At 35.8% G+C, this 22894-nt stretch overlaps 1 protein-coding gene across 3 annotated transcripts in view; it reads right to left on the reverse strand.

Annotated features, from left to right (window-relative positions):
- The window catches only part of LOC102260650 (histone demethylase UTY-like), a 306332-nt gene that overhangs the window by 6543 nt on the left and 276895 nt on the right, over positions 1 to 22894 (reverse strand). For all 3 annotated transcript variants that reach the window (XM_014540262.1, XM_014540257.1, XM_014540267.1), the window contains 6 exons: positions 22604 to 22668; positions 22451 to 22525; positions 20999 to 21147; positions 8101 to 8215; positions 5460 to 5647; positions 4609 to 4750 (listed from right to left, as the gene is read on the reverse strand). In XM_014540262.1, the coding sequence (XP_014395748.1) occupies positions 4609 to 4750; positions 5460 to 5647; positions 8101 to 8215; positions 20999 to 21147; positions 22451 to 22525; positions 22604 to 22668 (734 nt within the window). The remainder of the gene's footprint in view (positions 1 to 4608; positions 4751 to 5459; positions 5648 to 8100; positions 8216 to 20998; positions 21148 to 22450; positions 22526 to 22603; positions 22669 to 22894) is intronic.

A 22894-nucleotide genomic window follows, 5' to 3' on the forward strand; every position in this document is an offset into this window, starting at 1 on the left:
TTAAAAAATATATATATACAAAAACCAAATTAACTCAAGGAGAAATGTACAGATACATACACAGATTCAGGTTTTTTAAAAAAATGTGTAAGGAAATATTTCCAGTATTTTAAGTAGAAGACAAGCTAAATTTGTATATTCAAATTCAACACAAAGACAACTGCCAGATCAAAGACAATGCAATTTAAATTGTCACCACAGAAAAAAATGGGAACATTCTAGTTCATGGAAGGCAAGTCTTAGCCACCAGGTTTCAAATACTGAGTTTCAAATATTGAGAGGGACCCTTCTAAACTGAAAGAGGTTCTAAAAGGATATTAAGGATGAGGGTAGTGTAGAGGAAAAATATGACAGAAGTTAAAAGATATTTTAAATTGACCAAAAAAAGTAAAAACAAGACATTATAACCATCTTTTCTTGATTGATTTTTCCTTATCTCACTATCCAATCTGTGAATAAGTCCTAAGGCTTAAACTTCACATCAGTCTGCTCTATGAACCTTTCTTTTTTAAAAAAGAATTTTTACCTTTTATTTAAAAAAAAATTTTTTTTTTTAAATAATTTCTTATTGTTCAAAGTATTACATATCTCCCCTTTCTTTCCCCGCATTGACTTCCTCCAGTCTACCCCTCCCCCATATTTATTTATTTTTATTGTTTTTTAGAAAGTGAGGAAGGGAAAGGAACAGAGAGAAACATTGATTGGCTCCCCTGCCTCCCACACTCATCTTAACTGGGGATAGAAACAGTGATCTTTTGGTGCAGAGGACAACACTCCAAACAACTGAGTCATATCGGCCAGGGCTGCACTGTGATCCTTCTTACTACTTCCTTTGCTACAATCTCAATGCAAATTAGTCTAGAGTGTTGCAATTGCATTTTCTCTAGTTCCAATCTTGCATCTTGCAATCCATTTGCCATTAAATAATAGCTTTGTATTTTTAAAATATAAAAAAGAATCTAGCCCTTTCCTTCTTTAAATCCTTTAATAAGTCTATAATAATCAGAATTAGTATCCAAAGTTCTTACCATTGCCTATAAATCCATCTATAATTTGGTACCCAAACATTTATGTGAAATCACCCCATCTGTTTATTCCCTTCTGTCATTCTGCTACAGTCACATTGGTCATTCTGTCCTATAAATACACCAAAGCCTTTCACTTATTTTGGGGGTCTACAATGTTTTTACTCTCAGGTCTTCTAAGGTTGTCTCCTTTTCACTACTTAGATGCAAGCATAGAAAAGATGATCTCAGAAGACACATTAACAAAGCAGCATTCTCTACCTCTCAAACCAGAAAATAAGTATTGTCCTATTTTATTTCACTCATATTACTTAACAGTAACTTATGTGTCTGGGAGTTTGTCTATCTGGCTCACTAGAATTTATATCACACAAAGGCAGAGTCTCTGTTTTATACAGTGGAGTATCTATTCTCATCTATAAGAATAGTTTGTGAGCCCAGTTGGTTTCGCTCAGTGGGTAGAGTTTTGGTTGGCCTGTAGACTGCAGAGTCCCCATTTCGATTCTAGTCAAGGACAAATGCCCAGGTTGGGGGTTTGATCCCCAGTAGAGGGCGGCCTGGCCAGCAGTGGGGGGCAGTTGGGTGTGACCAGGCCGGCATGTAGAGGAAGTGAGGGGCAATCAGGCCGGGGATAGAGGGGGCAGTTAGGGGTGACCAGGCAGGCAGGTAGGTGAGTGATTAGGAGCCAACGGTCAAGGATTGTGAGAGGGATTTCTGACTGCTGGTTTAGGAAGTATTCTCTTTTTTAAAAAAATGTTTATATTGATTTCAGAGGGGAAAGGAGAGGGAGAGATAAAACATCAATGATGAGAAAGAATCATTGATCAGCTGCCTCCTGCACATCCCCTACTGGGGATCGAGCCCACAACCAGGGCATGAGCCCTTGACCAGAATACAGCCTGGGACCCTTCAGTCAATGCTCTATCCACTGAGCCAAACCAGCTAGGGCCAAAAATAAACTATAGGCAGTCCTCGGGTTACGTTGGACTTGACATAAGTCGTTTCGTGGTTACATTGCCATCTCATATATATAAAAGTGGTAATATGCAAATTAGGCCGGGACCCCGAAACAATCACGACCCGTCAAAAGGAGGCTGTGTGCTCAGGTGAGGCATGGGGGGCACGGGGGTCTGGGGCTGGCTGAGCCACCGCGCCGGCTCCACAGCCCCGGTCCCGGCTGCCCATGGCGGCAGTCAAGCCTGGGTCCGCGGCAGCCTGAGAAGTAGGCAGAGGACAGACCACACAGAAGGAGGAAAAGTAAAGAATGTCAAGCATAGGAGCATCTGGGTCTTGCTTTCATTTTAGGTTAACCATTCTGGTGGCTGTGGGAAGGATCAGTTTAGACAGCTGCGTGTTTTTGGGCCCAAGAAAAAGGGAGACTGATGTTGGGGACTAGGACTAAACAGAGGCAGTGGATCAGAGACATATTTATGAGAAAACCTGACAGGACTATTTGGCTGATTACACAGGGATGAAAGAACAAAGCAAATGGTATTAGCCCAGATTCTCCAGTTTGGGCAATTTGGTTGAATGGGTGATTCTAATAACTGAGAGAAGGTATCGAGGAAAAGGAACAGTGTAAGGAAGCTTGCTTAGTTCAGCAATGGCCAAACAACTAGGGCGGAAGACAGACTTAGTGCTCTTTCTTTGCTGCAATGTTTGTTTTTCTGCCTTCAGCCACCACCATGTAAGGCTAATGTGCCATCTTTTCTCCTAATCTATGATATTATCTACACATTCCTATCACCTAAATTAGCTTTCCTGCATCCCTTAAAAATACTTATTGAAGTTACTCAATGCTCTGTGAGTATGGGGACTTCAAAGATGTGGAAACATTATGAGCCTATATAGATTGATAAAGAGATACTGGGTGCTCAATTTTTAACAATAAAAATCAGATACTGAATGTGGTCATTCCAGAGGCATAATTTTAATGAGCCAATGTCTCTTCACTGAAGTGTCACTCTTCAAAAGAGATCCTCTCAAATAATAGAATGCATAACACTCATCTGGGTTGCCTGTTAAAATGTAGAGCCACACCTTGAAAACCACTCCTTCTAGAGCTCATTTTGGTGGATAAACCTCCCTCCAACTAAAGCAATCCTATATAATAATACAGGTGCACAGGTTGCTGTCCTAACCACTGAGCACCAAGGGCCAGGGCTGTTTTAATATTTGAATTTTGCCTACACCAATTGAGAATGAGAATATAATAAAAGTGTAATATGCAATCAACCAAACAGGGGAACAACCAGTCAGTGGGGGGCGGGGCCAGTGGCAAGCAGGTGTCACCAGGCCAGCAAAGGTGCATGACAGCAGGCAGAGGGAGGGGATGGCGATGGAGTGGGCTGGGGGAAGAGGGAGGGCGGCAACCAGCAGCAGCGGGGCGATGTAAGCTGGTGCCATCCCCCGATTGCCCACCTGGTTGCTTCCCACAGAAGGGGTAGGCTGGGCTGAGGGAACCCCCCCCTCCTCCAGTGCACGAATTTCGTGCACCAGGCCTCTAGTTTATTTATAAAAAAAAAAAGTTCCATCATTTTGACATATGTACATATGTGCTTTATGTTTTTTTATTATTTATTTACCATAAGTAAAAATCAGGAATTGTTATCTTTCTTTTAATTTTTTTTGTACTGTTTCACTTCATTACTGCTGTTATGTGCTCCATGTGAGTGATGTAGGTGCTTATGTAGGTGGGTTCTGACTTACGGTGAAAATCAAATTACGACGCACCATAGGAACAGATCTCTGACGTAACCCAAGGACCTACTGTATTCTTAAAAAAAAATTAAGGAATAGAAACTAGGCAAATAAAAGAGAAGCTACTACAATACATATAATTCAAACTGATAATCTTTAAATTTGTAATGAGTGCATCACGAAACTAAGAAAGGGATTATTTAATTAGAGCAGCCAAAAATTTTTACCATTTCAGTAAAATCAGTATTCTAAGTGACAATTTTATTATGAAATATATGTATTATATTCTCATTCTCAATTGGTGTTGGCAAACTTCAAATATTAAAACAGCCCTGGCCCATGGTGCTCAGTGGTTAGGACAGCAAACTGTGCACCAAACGTTAAGGGTGCATTCCTGGGATGCAGATTCGCTCCCCACCTGAGTGTAGGCGATAATGTTTCTCTCCTATATATGTTTCTCTTTCTCTCCCCTCTCCCCGTCCCTTCCACTGTCTCTGAAAAGTGATGGAAAAGATATCCTTGGGTGAGGATTAACAAACAAACAAACAAAAAACAAAATCAAGGTCATTGGAAATCAGTTTGGTCAGAGGTTAATAGAAAGCATAGATGTGTGAATTTAGTATAGAATCATGTATACCTTAATTCCTCTCTATACCATAATAAATATAGTCTATTTGGAAAGAAAATAAATTTATACATAAATATTTTCATTTATGGAAGAAAATATCTTTAACATGTGAATTGTCTTATTACATTTTCTGGCCAAAACTTCAGAACTATTTTAGCATTTGTCAACTATTTTATCATTTTTCAGTGTGGGGGAAAAATTGATTAGTTGTACACCCACCCCCTTACCCCTATAGCAGTTTTGAAAAGCACTTACTTAATCATTTCAAAAAGCTTTGGATTTGAGACTTTGATATTTCGAGCCATATTCCAAGAAAGATGAACCATGGGTACTACTGACTTCACACTTTGCAATTTGTTCCATTCATACCGTTCTACTGCCAATTTATACTGGCAGGCTAGGAGAAAAAGAATTTTTCAAAGTTATAAAGTAACCCAAAGTAATGACAGATATAAAGATAATCATTTATCACCTTTCAGGTGATAACTTCAATACCGATTCTAGAAAACTCAAAATATTAGAGGATTTTTAAATGATAATTATAGTTTTTAAAAAATTATCCTGTAAAGAGCACTTACTAAGGTTGACCTCTGTGCCACGCTTTTTATACTTTATCTCATTTCATTATTTCAAAGCCTTATTGACTTTACAATTCTCATTTTGCAGATTAAAAAAACAATAAATGAGGCCCTGAAAAATTCTAAACATTTTCCTGAAGTTACACGGTTTAACAAAAGTAGAACCAAGAAGATATCATTAAGGTCTTTTTAGCTCCAAAGGCCAGATTCTTTAAGTTATCCATATTTAACAGTTTGATGTTTTAAGACAGCGCATATGGTATACCAGAGGAAATAAAAATTCTAAATAACAGTTCTGTTTCAGTTTTGTCCATAGAATAACTTCCTTTATAAAAACAAAATAGACATTTTGAACATCTGTTCTTGAATATCCATTTCTTAACTTCAATTTACTCTCTGTACTCTTCAATTTTTTCTAGCAGACACAACCTTTCAATTTTTAGTGAGCTATTTGCTAGTAGAAAAACAGTATCTACGTTAAAAAAACTCGTCAACATGTAAAATCTGTTAAAGAATTGTTTAAAATACCTGTAAGTGGACCAACATTCCAAGCAATATTGTTACACCAGCCAATGGCCTGAACCCAATGCACAGTGCCTGCATTTATCCAGACCAAATCACCAGGTCTTTGAATAAACCTATATACAGGAACATTTGCTTCATAAAGGTCTTCAAGGTTGGGCCACCAAGAACTCATTAGGAAATTCAAATTATTTCTGAAAAATAAAGGAAATAAATTTTTCAATGTTTCATCAAACATGTGGAAATAATTTCAAAATATTAAAAAGTTTTCAGGGCATACTTCATTAAAATTTAACAGCATTGCAATAAGAGCTACATTTTTCAAAAGTGAGGGCTTTAAAACAAAATTGACAGCAGGCAAGAGCAGGGAGATTTATTCAAAGATCTTTACAATATGCTTACATTTACACTTCTCAAAATCCAAAAATTACAGTCCAACATTATACTTAGGTATTCTGGTTTATAATTTGCTTTCAATAAAGAATAGTCTGATTTATCCCTTCTTCCTGAAGAATCTCTTTATTATCTAAAATTCCTGAAAAGGAAATTAAGAGCGAAGACTACATAAAGCCAATTAAACTTCTTAATCAGAATCACTGTGGCAGATATAACAAGAACCTTCCCTTAATTCATCAATGGATCCACACTTTTTCTATTTTCTACTTTCTCCCAGGAATTGCTAGAAGGTCCCTATTATCACATATACCACCACTACCAGCACCACCAACACAAACAGAACAAATTATTAAGCTTTATTTTAAATTTTAATTATTTACTACTCTCCATCACAAGATTAAGTAACGACATTAACAATTTTTTTCTAAAAAGAATTTAATGATATAGACTTTAGGTACTTCAAATTATTTAATCTCAAGGAGAGGAAATTCACATGATAGAACTGTACCTTTCTGAAGATTTAAGATGTTTTTACTTTATTTCTATCTTTCCTCTTAAAAAATGACAGTACAAGCTAGTTCTATTTACCCAAACACTACCAATATAAAGTTGGAAAAAACTTCCCATTTAAAGAAAGGAAAGCCAACAAAGTCCAATTGATCATTTTTCTTCTAAAGTTGAGAACAATAATTGAAAGATAAATGTTTCATAGAGTCATAAAATTAAAACAGGAATTATAAACATTGAAAGCAATTATCTTTATGGAATATAACATTACAGGCAAAAGCTGAGATGGAAAGTGTCATTTTTACAATTTAGACAAGTGAATCATTCTAACTTGATTTATTTATTACTCTGAATTCAAACTTCTGGGACATCACCTGACTTTTTCAACTATTTGTGACCTGGTTCACCTGTCTGTGTGAAAATAGTTCCCACCCAATATAGTAAGAACCAGTGTACTAAATGTATAACAAATACTACAATATACATTTTTTTTTAATTTGAAGACTCAATTCTCTTTTCTTTGCTTAAGCTTCTAGTTTGCTGATAAAGTTCAGATATAAGATTATTTTCCTGCCGAAACCAGTTTGGCTCAGTGGATAGAGCGTCGGCCTGCGGACTGAAAGGTCCCAGGTTCGATTCCAGTCAAGGGCATGTACCTGGGTTGCGGGCACATCCCCCGTAGGAGATGTGCAGGAGGCAGCTGATCAATGTTTCTAACTCTCTATCTATCTCTCTCCCTTCCTCTCTATAAAAAATCAATAAAATATATTTTTTTAAAAAAAGATTATTTTCCTAAAAAATTCTTTTAAATTTCACCTCAGCATGAGGAAAACATATACATAAAACAAAATTTTAAAAGTAATCCTATCTTGCCGTGGCCATGTAATTCAGCTGATTGGAGTGTGGTACCATACACCAAAAAAGGTTGTGGATTTGATTCCTGGGCAGGGCACACACCCAAGCAGTGGGTTTAAACCCTGGTCAGGGCCCATATGGGAGACAACTGATCGACATTTCTCTCTCACAAGGATTTCTCTCTCTCTCCCCCCACATTCCCCTCTCTTTAAACATATCCTTGAGTGGTAATTAAAAAAAAAAGTGCCAGTAAATGAATATTATTTTTTTAGCCACTATGATGTACTTTTTACTAAATAAAATATATTGATAAAACCCTCCAAAATGTTAAAAAATTAATGTATATTGATTTAAAAATAATCTGATGTGTATTATGAGAATTTCACCCAATTTTTTTATCATTATAAGTATGTAAAACTTACATGGTTATACCAATAATTTACATGGTTATACTAGTATCATTATCCACTCTGAAAATAGCAGATGATTTGCTTACTGTTGGACAAGTGAAAATTTTAGCTGATTCACAAAGATACACATTAACAAAGTAAAAGAGCACTTAATTTTAGAATTCTTACAATTTTTAAATTCAGTTACAGGAAGCTAAATTTCTCTTAAAGCACACTTGCCAAATGAATGTGGATTCAGGTAACAATTTTAAAAATTAACGTAAGAAATAATTCACTCTTTGTCTTCTGAATTCATGCCTATTACTACTTCTGGTTTCATGGCCTTTCATATATTATTCCAAATAATATAAAATAAAAAATTTGAAATAGGATAATTTAAAATTAAATTTCTGCTAAACTATAAATTGAAATTCAGCATCATGCTTTTGTCCTTTACAAAAGATGTTTTTCAAAATTACTTTAAAAGTTCAAAAACCCACTTTTCACAGAAGTCATTCAGAACACCCCAATAATCTTCAGGAACGACAAACCATTCACAATCACCTGGACCAATATTTATGTTAACAGAGCAGAAGTTGTTATTTTCTTGATGACCTGAAAATTAATGGGGGAAAAAAAGGGTCATTATTATACTATAAACTGAATGAAACAAAAGTGCCTTTAAGTCACTAGGTTTCAAGAACTGTATGAAAAACAAATGCTTGCAAATAAGTCAGTATCAAGTGACAAGCAATAAATATTAGCTATTGTCATTACTACTACCTTGAGTTCCGCTATAAATTACTCCCAGTTCTCACAAAGATTATAAGAAAAATTAATAAAAACGTCTATTTTAAAAAATGTAACTGGTCCCCTAACAACCTACACCTGTTAACTCCTATAAACATCCCAAGTTGATATTGGTACACACTTTAAATGCTTGTAATTCTCCCACCACAGGTAGGTTATTACCCTGGCACAAAGCTTTAAAATTAGAGATTTGGGACAGCATGATAGATTTAGTTTAAACACACACACACACAAAAACAATCCCTCAGAATAGGCCCTCAGAGCAATCAGAATTTTTCAGAATATTTAAAAATCATGTCACATGTAAACACTGATGGTAAGTACATTTTTATTTATGTAAGTAAGAACAGATACAAAACGTTGACCAATAAATGGCTACTCAAAACTGGTTCTGTGAATTACATTGAGAAAAATGAAATATACTACATAACAATGTTGGAGAAATAATGCTATACAAAAAATAAAAAAAAAACCAAGAAGGTAGGTCCAACACACATAACAATGTGAAGACATAAAGCTCACCCACTCCCACATATTGAACACATACCTATATTTAGAGGAATTTCTCCTGAGAGACAACTGAACAAACACACACAGAAGAGAGAGAGACCACATAGAGACCACTGGAGAACCCATCAAAATTAAAGGAACAAGTGTGTGGCATTCTTTGCATTCCCCCAACTTGGATAGCTCAGATGTGAGTTCTATCCAGTGATTCTGATTAATCTGCACGGCTGCAATAGTGTTTCTCCTGAAGCTAGCTCAAAAAGAAACAAGATGGCACTACAGCAGGTGAACAAGGTCCAATGGATCCAATAAGGCGTTGAGACACACACAGACCAACCCACTGCTACATATACACAGGGCAGCCCTGCTGTATGAGATGGAACCAGCATGATACAGCGGAGTGTGCGCACACACACACACAAGGGGACCCAACACAGATTGGGCTCAAGCAGCAGTCAAATAATAGGAATGGGTCTAATTTTGATCCAGGAAGAGTGCTATAAAGTCACCAACAGGGACTCACCACCTAGACCAGATGGGCACAATTAATCAAACAGTCATCAGGCCATCTTGCCCATGAATGCTCCTCCTGGCCAGTGGCACCCACTGTTACAGGTGGCTGATCCAACTTCATCCAGCCTAAAAGCATCCAGCACACAGTCTAATAAATTCACTACTATAAAAGCAATGTTTTCAACATTGGGAGAGAGAGTCATTTCACCTAACTCACAGAAAGAAACACAGAAACTCTAGCAAAATAAGGAGACAAAATATTTCCTAACTGAAGAACAACAAAAAAAGCAGAAATAAACTCTTAAGAAAGTAGCACTGGTAATTTGCCTGATAAAGAATTAAAGAAATGGTCATAAGAATGCCCAACAATTTTAAAATAGAGAAACAGAGAACTTCAACAAAGAGTTGAAAAATATAAGAGCTCTAACCGGTTTGGCTCAATGGATAGAGTGTCAGCCTGTGGACTGAAGGGTCCCAGGTTTGATTCCGGTCAAGAGCATGTATCTTGGTTGTGGGCACATCCCCAGTAGTGGGTGTGCAGGAGGCAGCTAATCGATGTTTCCCTCTCATCAATGTTTCTAACTCTCTATCCCTCTCCCTTCCTGTCTGTAAAAAAATAATATATATATATATCTCAAAGAAACATTCAGAGCTGAAGAATTCAATAACTGAAATGGAAAACATACTAGAAAGAATAAACAACAGACTAGTTACTTTACATGGATTAGCAACCTTGAAAACAAATAGTAAAAATCACCCAATCAAAGCAGCAAAAATATATATTTTTTAATGAAAATAGATTAGGGCATGAGAGCAATCAGTACATCAAATATGCACGCTAACATTGCCTTATACGTATCCTACAAGATAGAAAGGGGCAAAAAGTGTATTTTGAAGATATAATATCTGACAACTGTCCTAATATGGGGGAGGAAAGAGACATCCGGGTCCAGCAAACAGTGTGTTCTAAACAAGATGAGCCCAAAGAGACTCATACCAAGTGGGTAATTGTAATTAAAATAGCAAAAGTTAAAAATAAAGAGATAATCTTGAAGGTACTAAGAGTCAATCAACAAGTCACATAAAAGGGAGCTCCCATCAGGTTATCAGCTGATTTTTGAGCAGCAACTTTGCAGGCCAGAAGGGGGTGGGAGGAAATATCTTCAAATGAAAAAAAAAATTATACCCAGCAAGGTTATCATTCAGAATTAAAGGAAAAAATATGAGTTTCCCAAACAAGCAAAAACTAAAGAAGTTCATCATCACCAAACTAGCACTTCATAAAACATTAGAGGGTCTTCTTTATGCAGAAAAGACCCTAACCAGTAATAAAAAATACACGAAAAAGAAAAATCTCATAGATAAAAGCAAATACAGAATATAGTAAAGTAGCTAAAAAGCTAATATAAAAGAAGACAAAAGTAGCAAAGTCACTGTAACTCCAATAATCAGGAAATAAAACAAAGTGATATAAAATATACCATCAAAAACACAAAGTACGGAAAGGGGTAATAAAAAGTGTGCTTTTAGAACATGTTTAAACTTAAATGCCAATCATCTTACAATGCACTGCTATAAATATAGAAGGATTTTATAAACCTCCTGGTAAGTTTAAACCAACAATAAAAAATATACAAATCAAAGAAAAAGGAATCCAATCAAAACACTAAAGAAAGCCAACAAATCAAAAGTAAAGAGATCAAGAAAAAAAACACTTCCACCACCAAAAGAAAAAAAGGAGGGGGGGGGGGCACTGAGCCACATACTTATGAATAATTACCTTAAAATGTAAACAGACTAAATGTTCCATTCAAAAGACGGAATAGTCACAGGGATGTAAATTACAGCATAATGAATATAATCAATAATATTTTAAAAGCCTGACTGATATTGCTCAGTGATTGGTCAGGGCACAGGCCTAGATTGCAGGCTCCATCCCCAGTAGGGGGCATGTAGGAGGTAGCTGATCAATGATTCTCTCTCTTCATGGATGTATATATTTTCCCTACCTCCCTTTCTCTTTCTGAAATCAATAAAAACATCTTTAAAAAAATATTATGCTGTACCCCTGAAACTAACAGAGAATGCTGAACATTCACTGTAATTAAAAGTAAAATAACATAAAATAAAAATTAAAAAAGACATAGGGTAGCAGAATAGATAAAAAAAAAAGTATCTTTATCCTGTGTACAAGAGACTCATGTTAGATGGAGAGATACACATATAACTGAATGAAGAGATCAAAAGAGATATTTCATGCAAACAGAATGAAAAAGAAAGTTGGGGTAGCAATACTCATAAAAAGGACATTACACAATTTTTTAAGGTGTCAATCCAAGAGGATATACTAGTAACAATTATAAATGTCTATGAACTACAAAATAGTGCCTAAGTATCTAAAATAAATATTAATGAACACAAAGGTAAAAATTAACAGCAATAATACTGGAGGGAACTTTACTCTCTACTTTACTATTCTACTAATTTACTACTCTACTACTTTAACATTATTGGGGAGATCATCCAGACAGCAAATTAATACGGAAACAATGGCCTTAGTTGTCATGTTAGATCACATCAAATTACCAGAATACTGCATCCCCAAAAGTGCAGAATACTCATTTTTTTAAGTACACATGGAACATTCTTCAAAATTGTTTAAACACTGGGCCACAAAACAAGTCAATAAACTCAAGAAGACTGAAATCACATCAAGCATATTTTTTTTACCATAATGGAATGGAACTAGAAATCAGCTATAAGACAAAAACTGGAAAAAGCACACATGCACAAACACTAAACAACGTGACTGAACAATTGATAGATCAAAGAAGAAATCAAACAGAAAATAAAATACACCTAGGTACAAACAAAAAGGAAAGCACAACTCCCCCAAATTTAAAAGATGAGTAAAAGTAGTTCTAAGGGGAAAATTCATAGCTATATACATCTATCTTAAGAAACAAGAAAAAGCTCAGCCCCACCAGTGCAGTTCAGTGATTGAGAGTCAACCTATGAACCAGGACTTCACAGTTCAATTCCTGGTCAAGGGCACATGCCTGGGTTGTGGGCTTGATCCTCCGTAGGGGGCGTGGAGGAGGCAGCCAATCATAGGTTCTCTCTCATCACCGATGTTTCTATCTCTGTCTCCCTCTCTCTCTCTCTCTGAAATAAAAAATAAATAAAAAATAAAAAGCTAAAATAAACAACACAAAAAGGAACTAGAAAAAGAACAAATAAATCCAAATGAGCAGAATAAAGGAAATAATTGACCAAAGCAGAAACAGAGACTAAAACAAAAATGGAGAGTAATGAAACTATCAACATAGTTTAGGCAGACTCATCAAGACAAAAAGAGAGCTCAAATAAATAATCCTATAAAATACAAGCCTAATATGCGAAGTGTCCAGTCAGCCATTCAACCAATCAAAGCATAATATGCTAATGATATGCTAAGGGCTGCTCGACTGCTCGCTGTGATGTGCACTGGGCCTCTACACTCAGAAATGTAAGAGGAGAGATTACAACTGATACAACAGAAAAACAAAGGATTTTCAAAGGATAATATGAACAATTTATACATGCCAACAAATCGAATAACCTGGAAAAATAAATAAATTTCTGGAAACATACAGCTGCCAATACTGAAACAGATGAAACAAAGAAACTGAACAGATTGATTAACAACTGAAGCGGTAATAAAAAAAAAAACCTCATAGCAATGTCCAGGAAAGATAGCTTGACAAGTTAATTCTACCAACTAATCAAAAAAAGTAGTAACTGTCCTTCTCAAAAAATTCCTAAAAATTTAAGAGGAAGGAACACTTTCAAACTCATTCTATGAGGCCAGCATTACCCTAAAGCCAAAACAGACAAAGGCATTACAAAAAAAGATTTACATGCCAATATCCCTTATGAATATACTAGAGGCCTGGCCTATGCCCTCTCGCTATCTGGGACTCCACTGATGCACAATCAGGGCCGGGGAGGGATGTGGAAGGTTGGCGAGCCGGGAAGGGACCACAGGAGGGCTCCAGGGCATGTCTGGCCCATCTCGCCCATTCCTGATTAGACGAACCCCAGCAGCAAGCTAACCTACCAATCGGAGCATATGGCCCCTGGTGATCAGTGTGCATAGCTATAGGTTGAACGGTCACTTAGGCTTAGATAGATAGATAGATATAGATATAGATATAGATGATATAGAGATAGACAGATAGAGATATATAGATATATAGATAAGATATAGATGTAGATATAGATATAGATAGATATAGATATATAGATATGCCAAAATCCTCAACAAATTCGGGCAAATCAAATTCAATAATACATTACAAAGATTATAGACCTTGATCAAATAAGATTTATACCAAAGATTCAAGGATGGCTCAATATATGCAATTCAGTTAACATTATATACCACATCAACAACACCTAAGATAAAAATTAGTAGATCTCAATAGATGTAGATAAAGCCCTTGATAAAATTCAACATCCATTTATGATTTTAAAAACCCTCACTAAGGTAGGTAAGAGGAACCTTACCTCAAAATAATAAAGTTATATAAGATAGTTAACAGCACACATTCCACTGTGAAAAGATGAAAGTTTTACTCTAAGATCAGAACAAGATAAGGATGCTCACTCTCAACAATGCAGGGTTGGGCAAAAGTTGGTGTATAGTCAGGAATACGTGAAACATAAGAGTTTATTCTTGTGTAATTATTAACTAGTGGCCCATGCAATGGGGGGTGGGAGGTCCTCAGCCCAGCCTGTACCCTCTTGCAGTCCGGGACCCCTTGCTCCTTACCTGCTCGATGCTCCTTACCGCTTGGCTCACTGCTCCTTAGTGTTGCTCCTTTAGTGCTTGCCAACTGTGAGCCCAGTTTCTGGCTGAGTGGTGTTCCCCCTGTGGGAGCGCACTGACCTACGTTGAGCATCTGCCCCCTAGTGGTCAGTGTGCACTATAGTGACCGGTCGTTCTGGTCATTCCGCCATAAGCTTAGGCTTTTATTACTAGTATATAGACTAGAGACCTGATGTACGGAATTTGTGCCCCGGGGGAGAGAGGTCCCTCAGCCTGGCCTGCGCCCTCTCGCAGTCTGGGAGCCCTCAAGGAATGTCTGTCTGACTGCTGCGGAAGCAGGAGAGGCTCCCACCATCACTGCTGCCCTCGCCAGCTGTGAGCTAGGCTTCTGGCTGAATGGCACTCACCCTGTGGGAGTGCACTGACCACCAGGGGGGCAGTTCCTGCACTGAGTGTCTGTCCCCTGGTGGTCAGTGCGTGTCACAGCAACCAGTCATTATGCCATTTGGTCAATTTGCATATTAGCCTTTTATTATATAGGATTATTGTATTATTTTTTTCATATGAGCAACTGTAAACCTACTTTTGCCCCACCCTTTATTACTCAATTACTCTAATTACCTAGACAAGGTAATTAGACAAGACAAGAAAAAGAAACAAAGGTAAATTGGAAAATAATTGTCATTATTTGCACACAATAAATACATATAAAAAAGTTATCTTTGGAATAAGAAATGAATTTCATAAAGCATCAGGATACAAAATTAATATACAGAAACCTGCCACATTTCTGTACACTAACAATGAACAATAATAAGAGAAATTAAGAAAACAATCCCATTTACAATGGTATCAAAAGAATAAGATATCTAGGAATTTAACCAATGAGGTAAAAGATCTGTACTCTGAAAACTATAAGACAAGGAAGAAAAGGAAAAATATATAATCTGCTAACTGATTGCAAGGATTAATACTGTTAAATTGCCCATACTACCCAAAGCAATCTACATATTTGAAACAATCCCTATCAAAATACTAATGGCTTCTTTTCAGAACTAGAAAAGTTCTAAAATTTATATGAAACCAAAAGGACTACTACTAGCCAAAATGATCTTGAGAAAGAACAAAGAGATATATTTACCCTGACTAAACTACATTACAAAGTTATAATAATCAAAACAGTATGATACAGACATAGAACAATGGAAAAGAATAGGCAGTCAAGTAAACCCTCACTTATATGGTCAATTAATTTAAGACAAAGGCAAAAATATGCAATGGGGTAAAGACGGTCTCCAATAAATGTTATTAGGAAAATTGGACAGATACGTGCAAATAAATAAATAAATTTAAAAATAAAAAGCACAAAGCCTCTGCACAGTGATGGATACCACAAAAGGACAGTCTACTGAATTGGAAAATGTATTTGCAAATGATATATCCAATTTAGGGGGTTAATATCTAAAATATATAAGAAACTCATACAACTCAATAACAAAAAAAATAAATAATCCCATCAAAATATGGACAGAGGACATGAACAGACATTTCTCAAACAAAGACATACAGATGGCCAGTAGATATATGAAAAGATGCTCACCATCACTAATCATCAGAGAAATACAAATCAAAACTACAAAATAGGACTTCATACCTATCACAACGACTATTATAAAAAACAAGTAAAACAAGTATTGCACATATGTAATACCTTAATCATTAAGAAAAAAAAAAGCAAGTGTTGGCAGGAATGTGGAAGGAAGGTAAGCCACATGCACTGCTGGTGGGATTGTAAGGTGCAGTAACGATAGAAGACAGTATGGAGTTTTGTCAAAAAATTAAAAAGAGCTCTAGATATGTTGGCCAAGATTAAAGTAATACAGATATCCATAGAAAAATGGGTAAAATATAATGTGCACACATGTGCATTTGCACACATATTATAGTTCAGCAATAAATAAGGACCTCTTGCCATTTGTGACAACATGGATGTACCTACAGAAAAAAGACAAATACTGTGTGATTTCAGTTATATGTGAAATTTAAAAAAAACACCCAAAGATAAAAACAAAAACTCACTTTTTAACATTACTAATTGTATATCCATCTCAATCTCTTGATTGCTAGAGGGTAGAACGTTGGGAGCATGGATAAAAAAAAGTGAAGGGGAATGTGGTAACTGAACGGATAATTAATAGACTCTAAGTGGTGATCATATCGTAAGGTATTTAAATGTCAAAACACTAAGCCATTGAAACACATAAAACTAACATAGTATAATATGCTAACAATACTTTTAGAGTTAAGTGAAATCCATAAATGAAAAAATAAAAAAGTTCAAGCACTTTTAGGCACAAATGACGAAGACATATACTATTAAGCTTGATATGCCTTCCAAATTTTAAAGAAAAAAGACTTTTTAAATTTTCTCTTTCATTTTCAAATATTTTCTTTTAGAAGTCTTTCAAATTGAATGAGATAATTAAAATAAATCTTAATAGATCCAGTTTAATGGTATATAATAGGAGGAAGAAAAAACTTGAGAGGAAAAAATTCTTGCTCAATAGTAACTACAATGATGGCCAATTCAAAGTGAATTTCCAATTATAGCCTAGAAGTAAAAATTCTAACCAATGGATTCTATATCTAGCTGTACATCAAAAACCCTGAGGAGCTAACTCAGTTGGTTAGAATGTTACCCCGATACGCCAGGATTCTGGGATTGATTCCTGGTCAGAGCACATGCAAGAATCAACTGATGAAAGCAGGAATGGGTAGAATAATAAATTGATGTTTCTCTCTCTCTTGTTCCAAAAATGCTGATATTTTAAATATTTCTTCCAAAAACTTTTACAGGAAATTCCAATAGGAAACTTTGGGAGCTTAACTCATTCACAAATATGCAAAACCTAACTTAATCAGTTGGCCAGTATACAGTGAGAATATACTGAAGAAGCAAGTAATTGGATTTTCAAACTATAGCTGCTGCAGATAACAACTGCAAGCAGCAAAAACAAAAAGAGGATGATTGTGTGTGTAGACATTAGTATATAGCTGAACTGGTTGTTAACTATCACTTGCCCTAATTGACTAATGGCTGGAGCTTACAAATGACTAAATATATGAACTATCACTTATTACATATCAAGTCAATGCAAAGGTTATCAAAGGGGGAGTTATATTTGAATGTGTTTTTTTTTCATTTAACAAACATATTTGGGTTAAATGAAACTTTAAGATTTTAAATCAGGGCATGGCAAATATGGCTCAAAGGGCAAACACCTGTTCTTATGGGTAAGACTATCATATAAGACACAGATATGCTCTGTCTATGAGTGCTATCATGTTAACACAGCAGAACTAAGCAGAGTGACAGAGACCATATACATTTTAATCGCCTTGTATTGCCTGGCAAACTATAAAATGCAGCAAACAGTTATAATGCAAAATCATTTCAACTGCTACACGTAACACCCATACTTCAACATTTTTTTCTTTTATTACCATGTATAGCCATCATGTCAAAATAAGAAAGACTTCAAATGTAGCACTTTTGTCCTGGCCTGTTAGGCTCAGTTGGTTGGAGCATTTTCATGTATACTGAAAGGCTGTGGGTTCAATTCCCAATCAGGTCATGTACCTGGGTTGCAATTTTGATCCCTGGTTGGGGCACCTACAAAAGGTAACTGATCAATGTTTCTCTTGCATTCATATCCCCACTTCTTTCCTCTCTCTCTAAAATCAATAAGCATGTAATCAGTGATGATTTAAAAGAAAAAAGAAAATGGGACACTTTAAAAGCATGTGGAGCCCAGCCAGCTTGGCTCAGTGGTTGAGCACTGACCCATGAACAAGGAGGTCACGGTTGATTTCTGGTCAGGGCACATGTCTGAGTTGCGAGTTCCAATCCCAGTGCAGAGCATGCAGGAGGCAGTCAATTGATGATTCTCTCTCATAACTGATGTTTCTATCTCTCTCTCCCTTTCTCTCTGAAAAAAAAAAACACATTTAAAATGCTCATTAAAATATATCTCTCAGCTCTGGACATGGTGAAGCATCAGCTTGTGCAGCAAAAGGTCATGGGTTAGGTCCCTGGCTCCCCTCAGAGCTCATGCAGGAGGCAACAGATTTATATGTCACTCTCACATCAATGTTTGTCTGTCTCTGTCTGTCTCTCTTCCCACCCCTCCCTTCCACTCTTTCTAAAACTTAATGGAAAGTATATCCTCGGGTGAGGATTAACAATATATATAGACAGAAAATTTTAAAAATGTAAAATGTAGTATTTCATTAAAGCTAAATTGCTTCACAAAAACTAAAACAAAATTAAGGCAAGACTAAATGAAATCTCTGGCCAGGCAAGAAAAACAGTTTATAGATTGTGAGTTAATTAAATCATGTTTGGTTGCAGTGGGTACTTCTAGAGAAAATAAAATGGTCCCGGACTATTATCCTTTTGTTGAGAACAGATTACTCAATGAAGATGTTGGAAGCATCAATACGCAATTCAAAAATAAAATAAATAACTTCAAGCAGATTTCTTGTCTCTTGACAAGTCAACAGATTATTAATACTATATAATTGGTTTCTTTGAGAAGTCAATACCAAATGTGAAGTGACTCAAGAATTCACCTCTGTAAGTGGTCTCCACAGGACCATTACAAGAGAGAATATTTTCTAAGAAACTGAAAAAACTTTAAATACTACTGAAGAGGCATCTGCTAAGATATATTACAACTAATGGTGGGAAAAATATGAATGAAGTGAGAAAAGCCTTTCTTGGATAAATTAACAAAGTTTATGAAAATGTAAAGTGCTTAATGTCTATGGTTAATTATGTTAATATTCACTGGCACATACTTTATGCAAAATACTTTATTGTGTGCCATTCTCAAAGACTTAATGAACATCAGTTTCTTGAATTCTTGTTGGAAAGAGAAGCTGGTCACTTATGGCTTAGCACTCAGGGTTGAGACTGAAAATTTTTTTGAATGAGAACAACCATCAGCTGCTGTCATTGGTCATTAATTTTTTTGCAATTTTTATGATTCTTTAAAAAACCCCACAATCTTATATTGCAAAACAATACTACACAGTAAAGTCATACGAAAGACAATGTTTTTGGCACTGCAAGTACTATTAAGCTGCTTAAAACACTCTGTGTGGTATTAAAAATTAAACAAAAGTCTAGATGTCCATCCCTTCAACAATTTGCAGCACTACAGCTTTACAACCATTTTTCAAACCTCAGTGCAATGCACAGAATATTTCCATTTTGCAAAAGCCATTTGTGCAATGAAATGTGAAAGGAAAACATCAAGTAAAAAAATACAGAACTTTTTTTTGGTTAATCCTCACCCAGAGATATTTTTTCCTTGGAAGGGAGAGGAGGAGGGAGAGAGAAACATTGATGTGAGAGAGACACATTGAATGGTTGCCTCTTGCACAAGTCCCAACAGGAGTCGGGAATCAAACCTGCAACCCAGGTATGTGCCCCTGACCCTTTGGTGCCACCCTGGTCAGGGCTAACAGAACTTTTTATATACGTTACAACCAATTAATATATTAAATAATATATGCCCATACATTGATAGCAGTATTTGGTAATACCTATTTGTGAAGAAATATTTTTATTTTTAAAAATAAAACATGTATTATCTCATTGTAGAATAGCTTTAAAAGATGTACATTTGCAATTTTTAAAAACGTAGTAAAATGAGAAGTGAGAATATATCAGTACATATTTAAGTATTTTCAATAAAAACTTTTAGTATAGCCCAGCCAGAGTGTCTCAGTGGTTAAGTGTTGATTTATGAAGCAGGGGGTCCCAAGTTCAATTCTCGGTCAGGGCACATGCCTGGGTTGCAGGCTTTATCTCCATTAGGGGACGTGCAGGAGGCAGCCAATGATTCTCATCATTGATGTTTCTATCTCTCTCTACCTCTCCTTTCCTCTCTGAAATCAATAAAAAAATCTACATTAATAAAAGAGAAACATGCAAATTGGTGTCACTCCGCTATGCCCACCAGCCAATCAGAGTATGCAAATTAACCCAGCAACAATGGCGGTTAATTTGCATATGTAGGTGCGGAGCAAAGACCGAACAAAGACAGTGTAGAAGGAAGCCAAGCGCTGCAGAAGGGAGCAAAGCGGTGGAGAAGGGAGGGAGCCGAGGCAGCGGAGACGGTAGCAGACTCGAGGCAGCAGACACTGGAGCGGAGGGCGGGTTTTGCTCCCTTCTCTGCTTCGCTCTGGCTGCAGAAAGCCCTATTCTTGCAGGATTAGGCCCGAGGAAGCCCTATTCTTGCAGGAATCTTCCTGCAACGGGCCTCTAGTATGTATATATATTATAAAACAAAACCAAAAAACGTTTATTATATAAATGTTAAGTTCATGTAATATGATATAGTTCTTAATGTAACTACAGTGAAAAAAAATTGGAAAACTGTCAGCTTGCAATCAATGAGATCAAGACAAAATCTTTATGTAATGCTGTAATATAGTTCACTCACTGAGTGATTTATTGCTTCCTTCCCAAGTTATATTTTTCAGTTTTGGTGTTTACATATAAAAAAGATAAGAGACACAAATTAATACTCTCAGATCAATTATAAGAATAATTACAAATATTTTTACCTATTAGAAAGAATTTAAAAATTTTTGAATAAAATAATTATAAACAGAAACTATACAAATGTGTCACATTTGACTATCACTTTCTTTTGAAATACAAAGATATGTTAGCCCATAAAAATAACCTGGTGTTCGACTCCCTGGAACTTTCATGTATAGCTGAACTGTATTCATGCCCAGAATAGAATGACCAAGGTGGCTTAGGAGATTTCCTGCTGATACCACCCGCACAAAAGCAGGAAGTTTAGTCAGCTCACGAAGCTGCAACTTCCACCTGAAATAAAATAACAGATCAAAAGTTTAACTTTGCATCCAGAGACAGAGAAGCACTGGTCAGATGCTCAAACCTCAGAGGGAAGGTAGGGGAGGGTGGGAGTAAGGAGGAGAGATCAATCAAAGGACTTGTATGCATGCATATAAGCATAACCAACAGACACAGAAACCAGGGGGTGAGAAAAAAAAGGGGGAAGGGACAGGGACAATGGGGGGATAAGGACACATATGTAATACCTTAATCAATAAAGAAAAAAAAAGTTTAACTTCACTACAAATATTTATGAGAATTAACTGTGTCTTAAAAATCTTGTGATCTGACCAGAAAACATTACATTTCTAACTATTATACTTTTAAAGTCAAAAGTCCTAAAATGTTTAACTTTTTTTAAAAAAGTTCAAACACACAGAGTGATAATTGTACAAAAACAAAAAAATTATAATCATGTAAATCAAGCATGTCAAACTCAAAGGCTAACATGGGCCAAATAAACAATGTTTAAGTTTATGTGGGCCGCAAAAAAAAAAAAGCTTCAATTTTCATTGAAACATAGGTTTATTTCGATAGAGGCATGCTGAATACAAAGGGCTGAAAGAAATGAGTAATCGTTAACATAAAATAATAGAACATTTTAATAAACATTTAATATTTTTCTTGAACATTAACTGACCAGACACTGAATAACTACACAAATTAATAAGCGTAATGCAAATAAACCTATTTTTCTTGTTCTCCGAAAGTGAAATATTTTCTGTTGCACACATCAAACAAGTCAGTACAAGACTAATGATCTGGCAATCAGCTGCCAAAATATTCGCTGCTGGTATTAGTGGAGAGAAACGGTGCTCCTGCACGCAAGGGAAATGAATGCAACACGATTATAGTAATCAGTCATTAGCAAATGTTGTATTTGTTATTAATAATTATGTATAACAGGATATTGTAGAAATTAAGTAGCGAAATTTTTACTAAAACATTTCTTACATACCGTTATAATGGCTGGGCCGCAAAAATATTCGTTGTGGGCAACATGTGGCCCATGGGCCATGAGTTTGACATGCTTGATGTAAATGAAACACATAATTTTTATTTTAAAATTTATAAAATTAATGTTCTGGCATTCTTCAAGTAAAAAAAAAATCGAATTCAAAACCTAATAAAGAAGTTTTAAAATGCTGGTTTTTTTAACTAATGTCAACATAAAAAATATAGGAATAAAAAACAAACAAAAACGTAACTACTAGGGAATTTCCAATCCTGCAATCCTATTTTTACTTTACATAAACAGAACTGGAAAACTTACTTTTTGTCATCAGAAAGGTCAATGTTGGTCCCAAACTTTATGGTTTTAAAAGGTCCTTTCCTTCTCTTTCCAGAACTTAAAAAAAAAAAAAAATTAAAATTAATTCCATGCTTTTTGCACAGAAATATTGACTGAACACTTAACGTTACTTACATATCCGAAGATGTAGATTCATTGTCTGAATAATCCTTGTGTTGCATTCTTTTCTCATTTTCTTCCTATAGATTAAATAAACATTCATGCATAGTATTCCATCACAGGCTACTGTTTTAATTACACAAGTGAATAAAATAGTCCTATCTACACTAATAAAAGAGAAACATGGTAATTAGCGTACGACCGCTACCCTTCCCATTGGCTAATCAGCATATCCTTATGCAAATTAACTGTCAGCCAAGATGGCGGCCGGCAGCCATGCACTGAAGTGAAAACATGAGGCTTGCT

This window comes from Myotis brandtii, unplaced genomic scaffold (assembly GCF_000412655.1).
Source record: "Myotis brandtii unplaced genomic scaffold, ASM41265v1 scaffold1052, whole genome shotgun sequence".
NCBI classification, from domain to species: domain Eukaryota; kingdom Metazoa; phylum Chordata; class Mammalia; order Chiroptera; family Vespertilionidae; genus Myotis; species Myotis brandtii.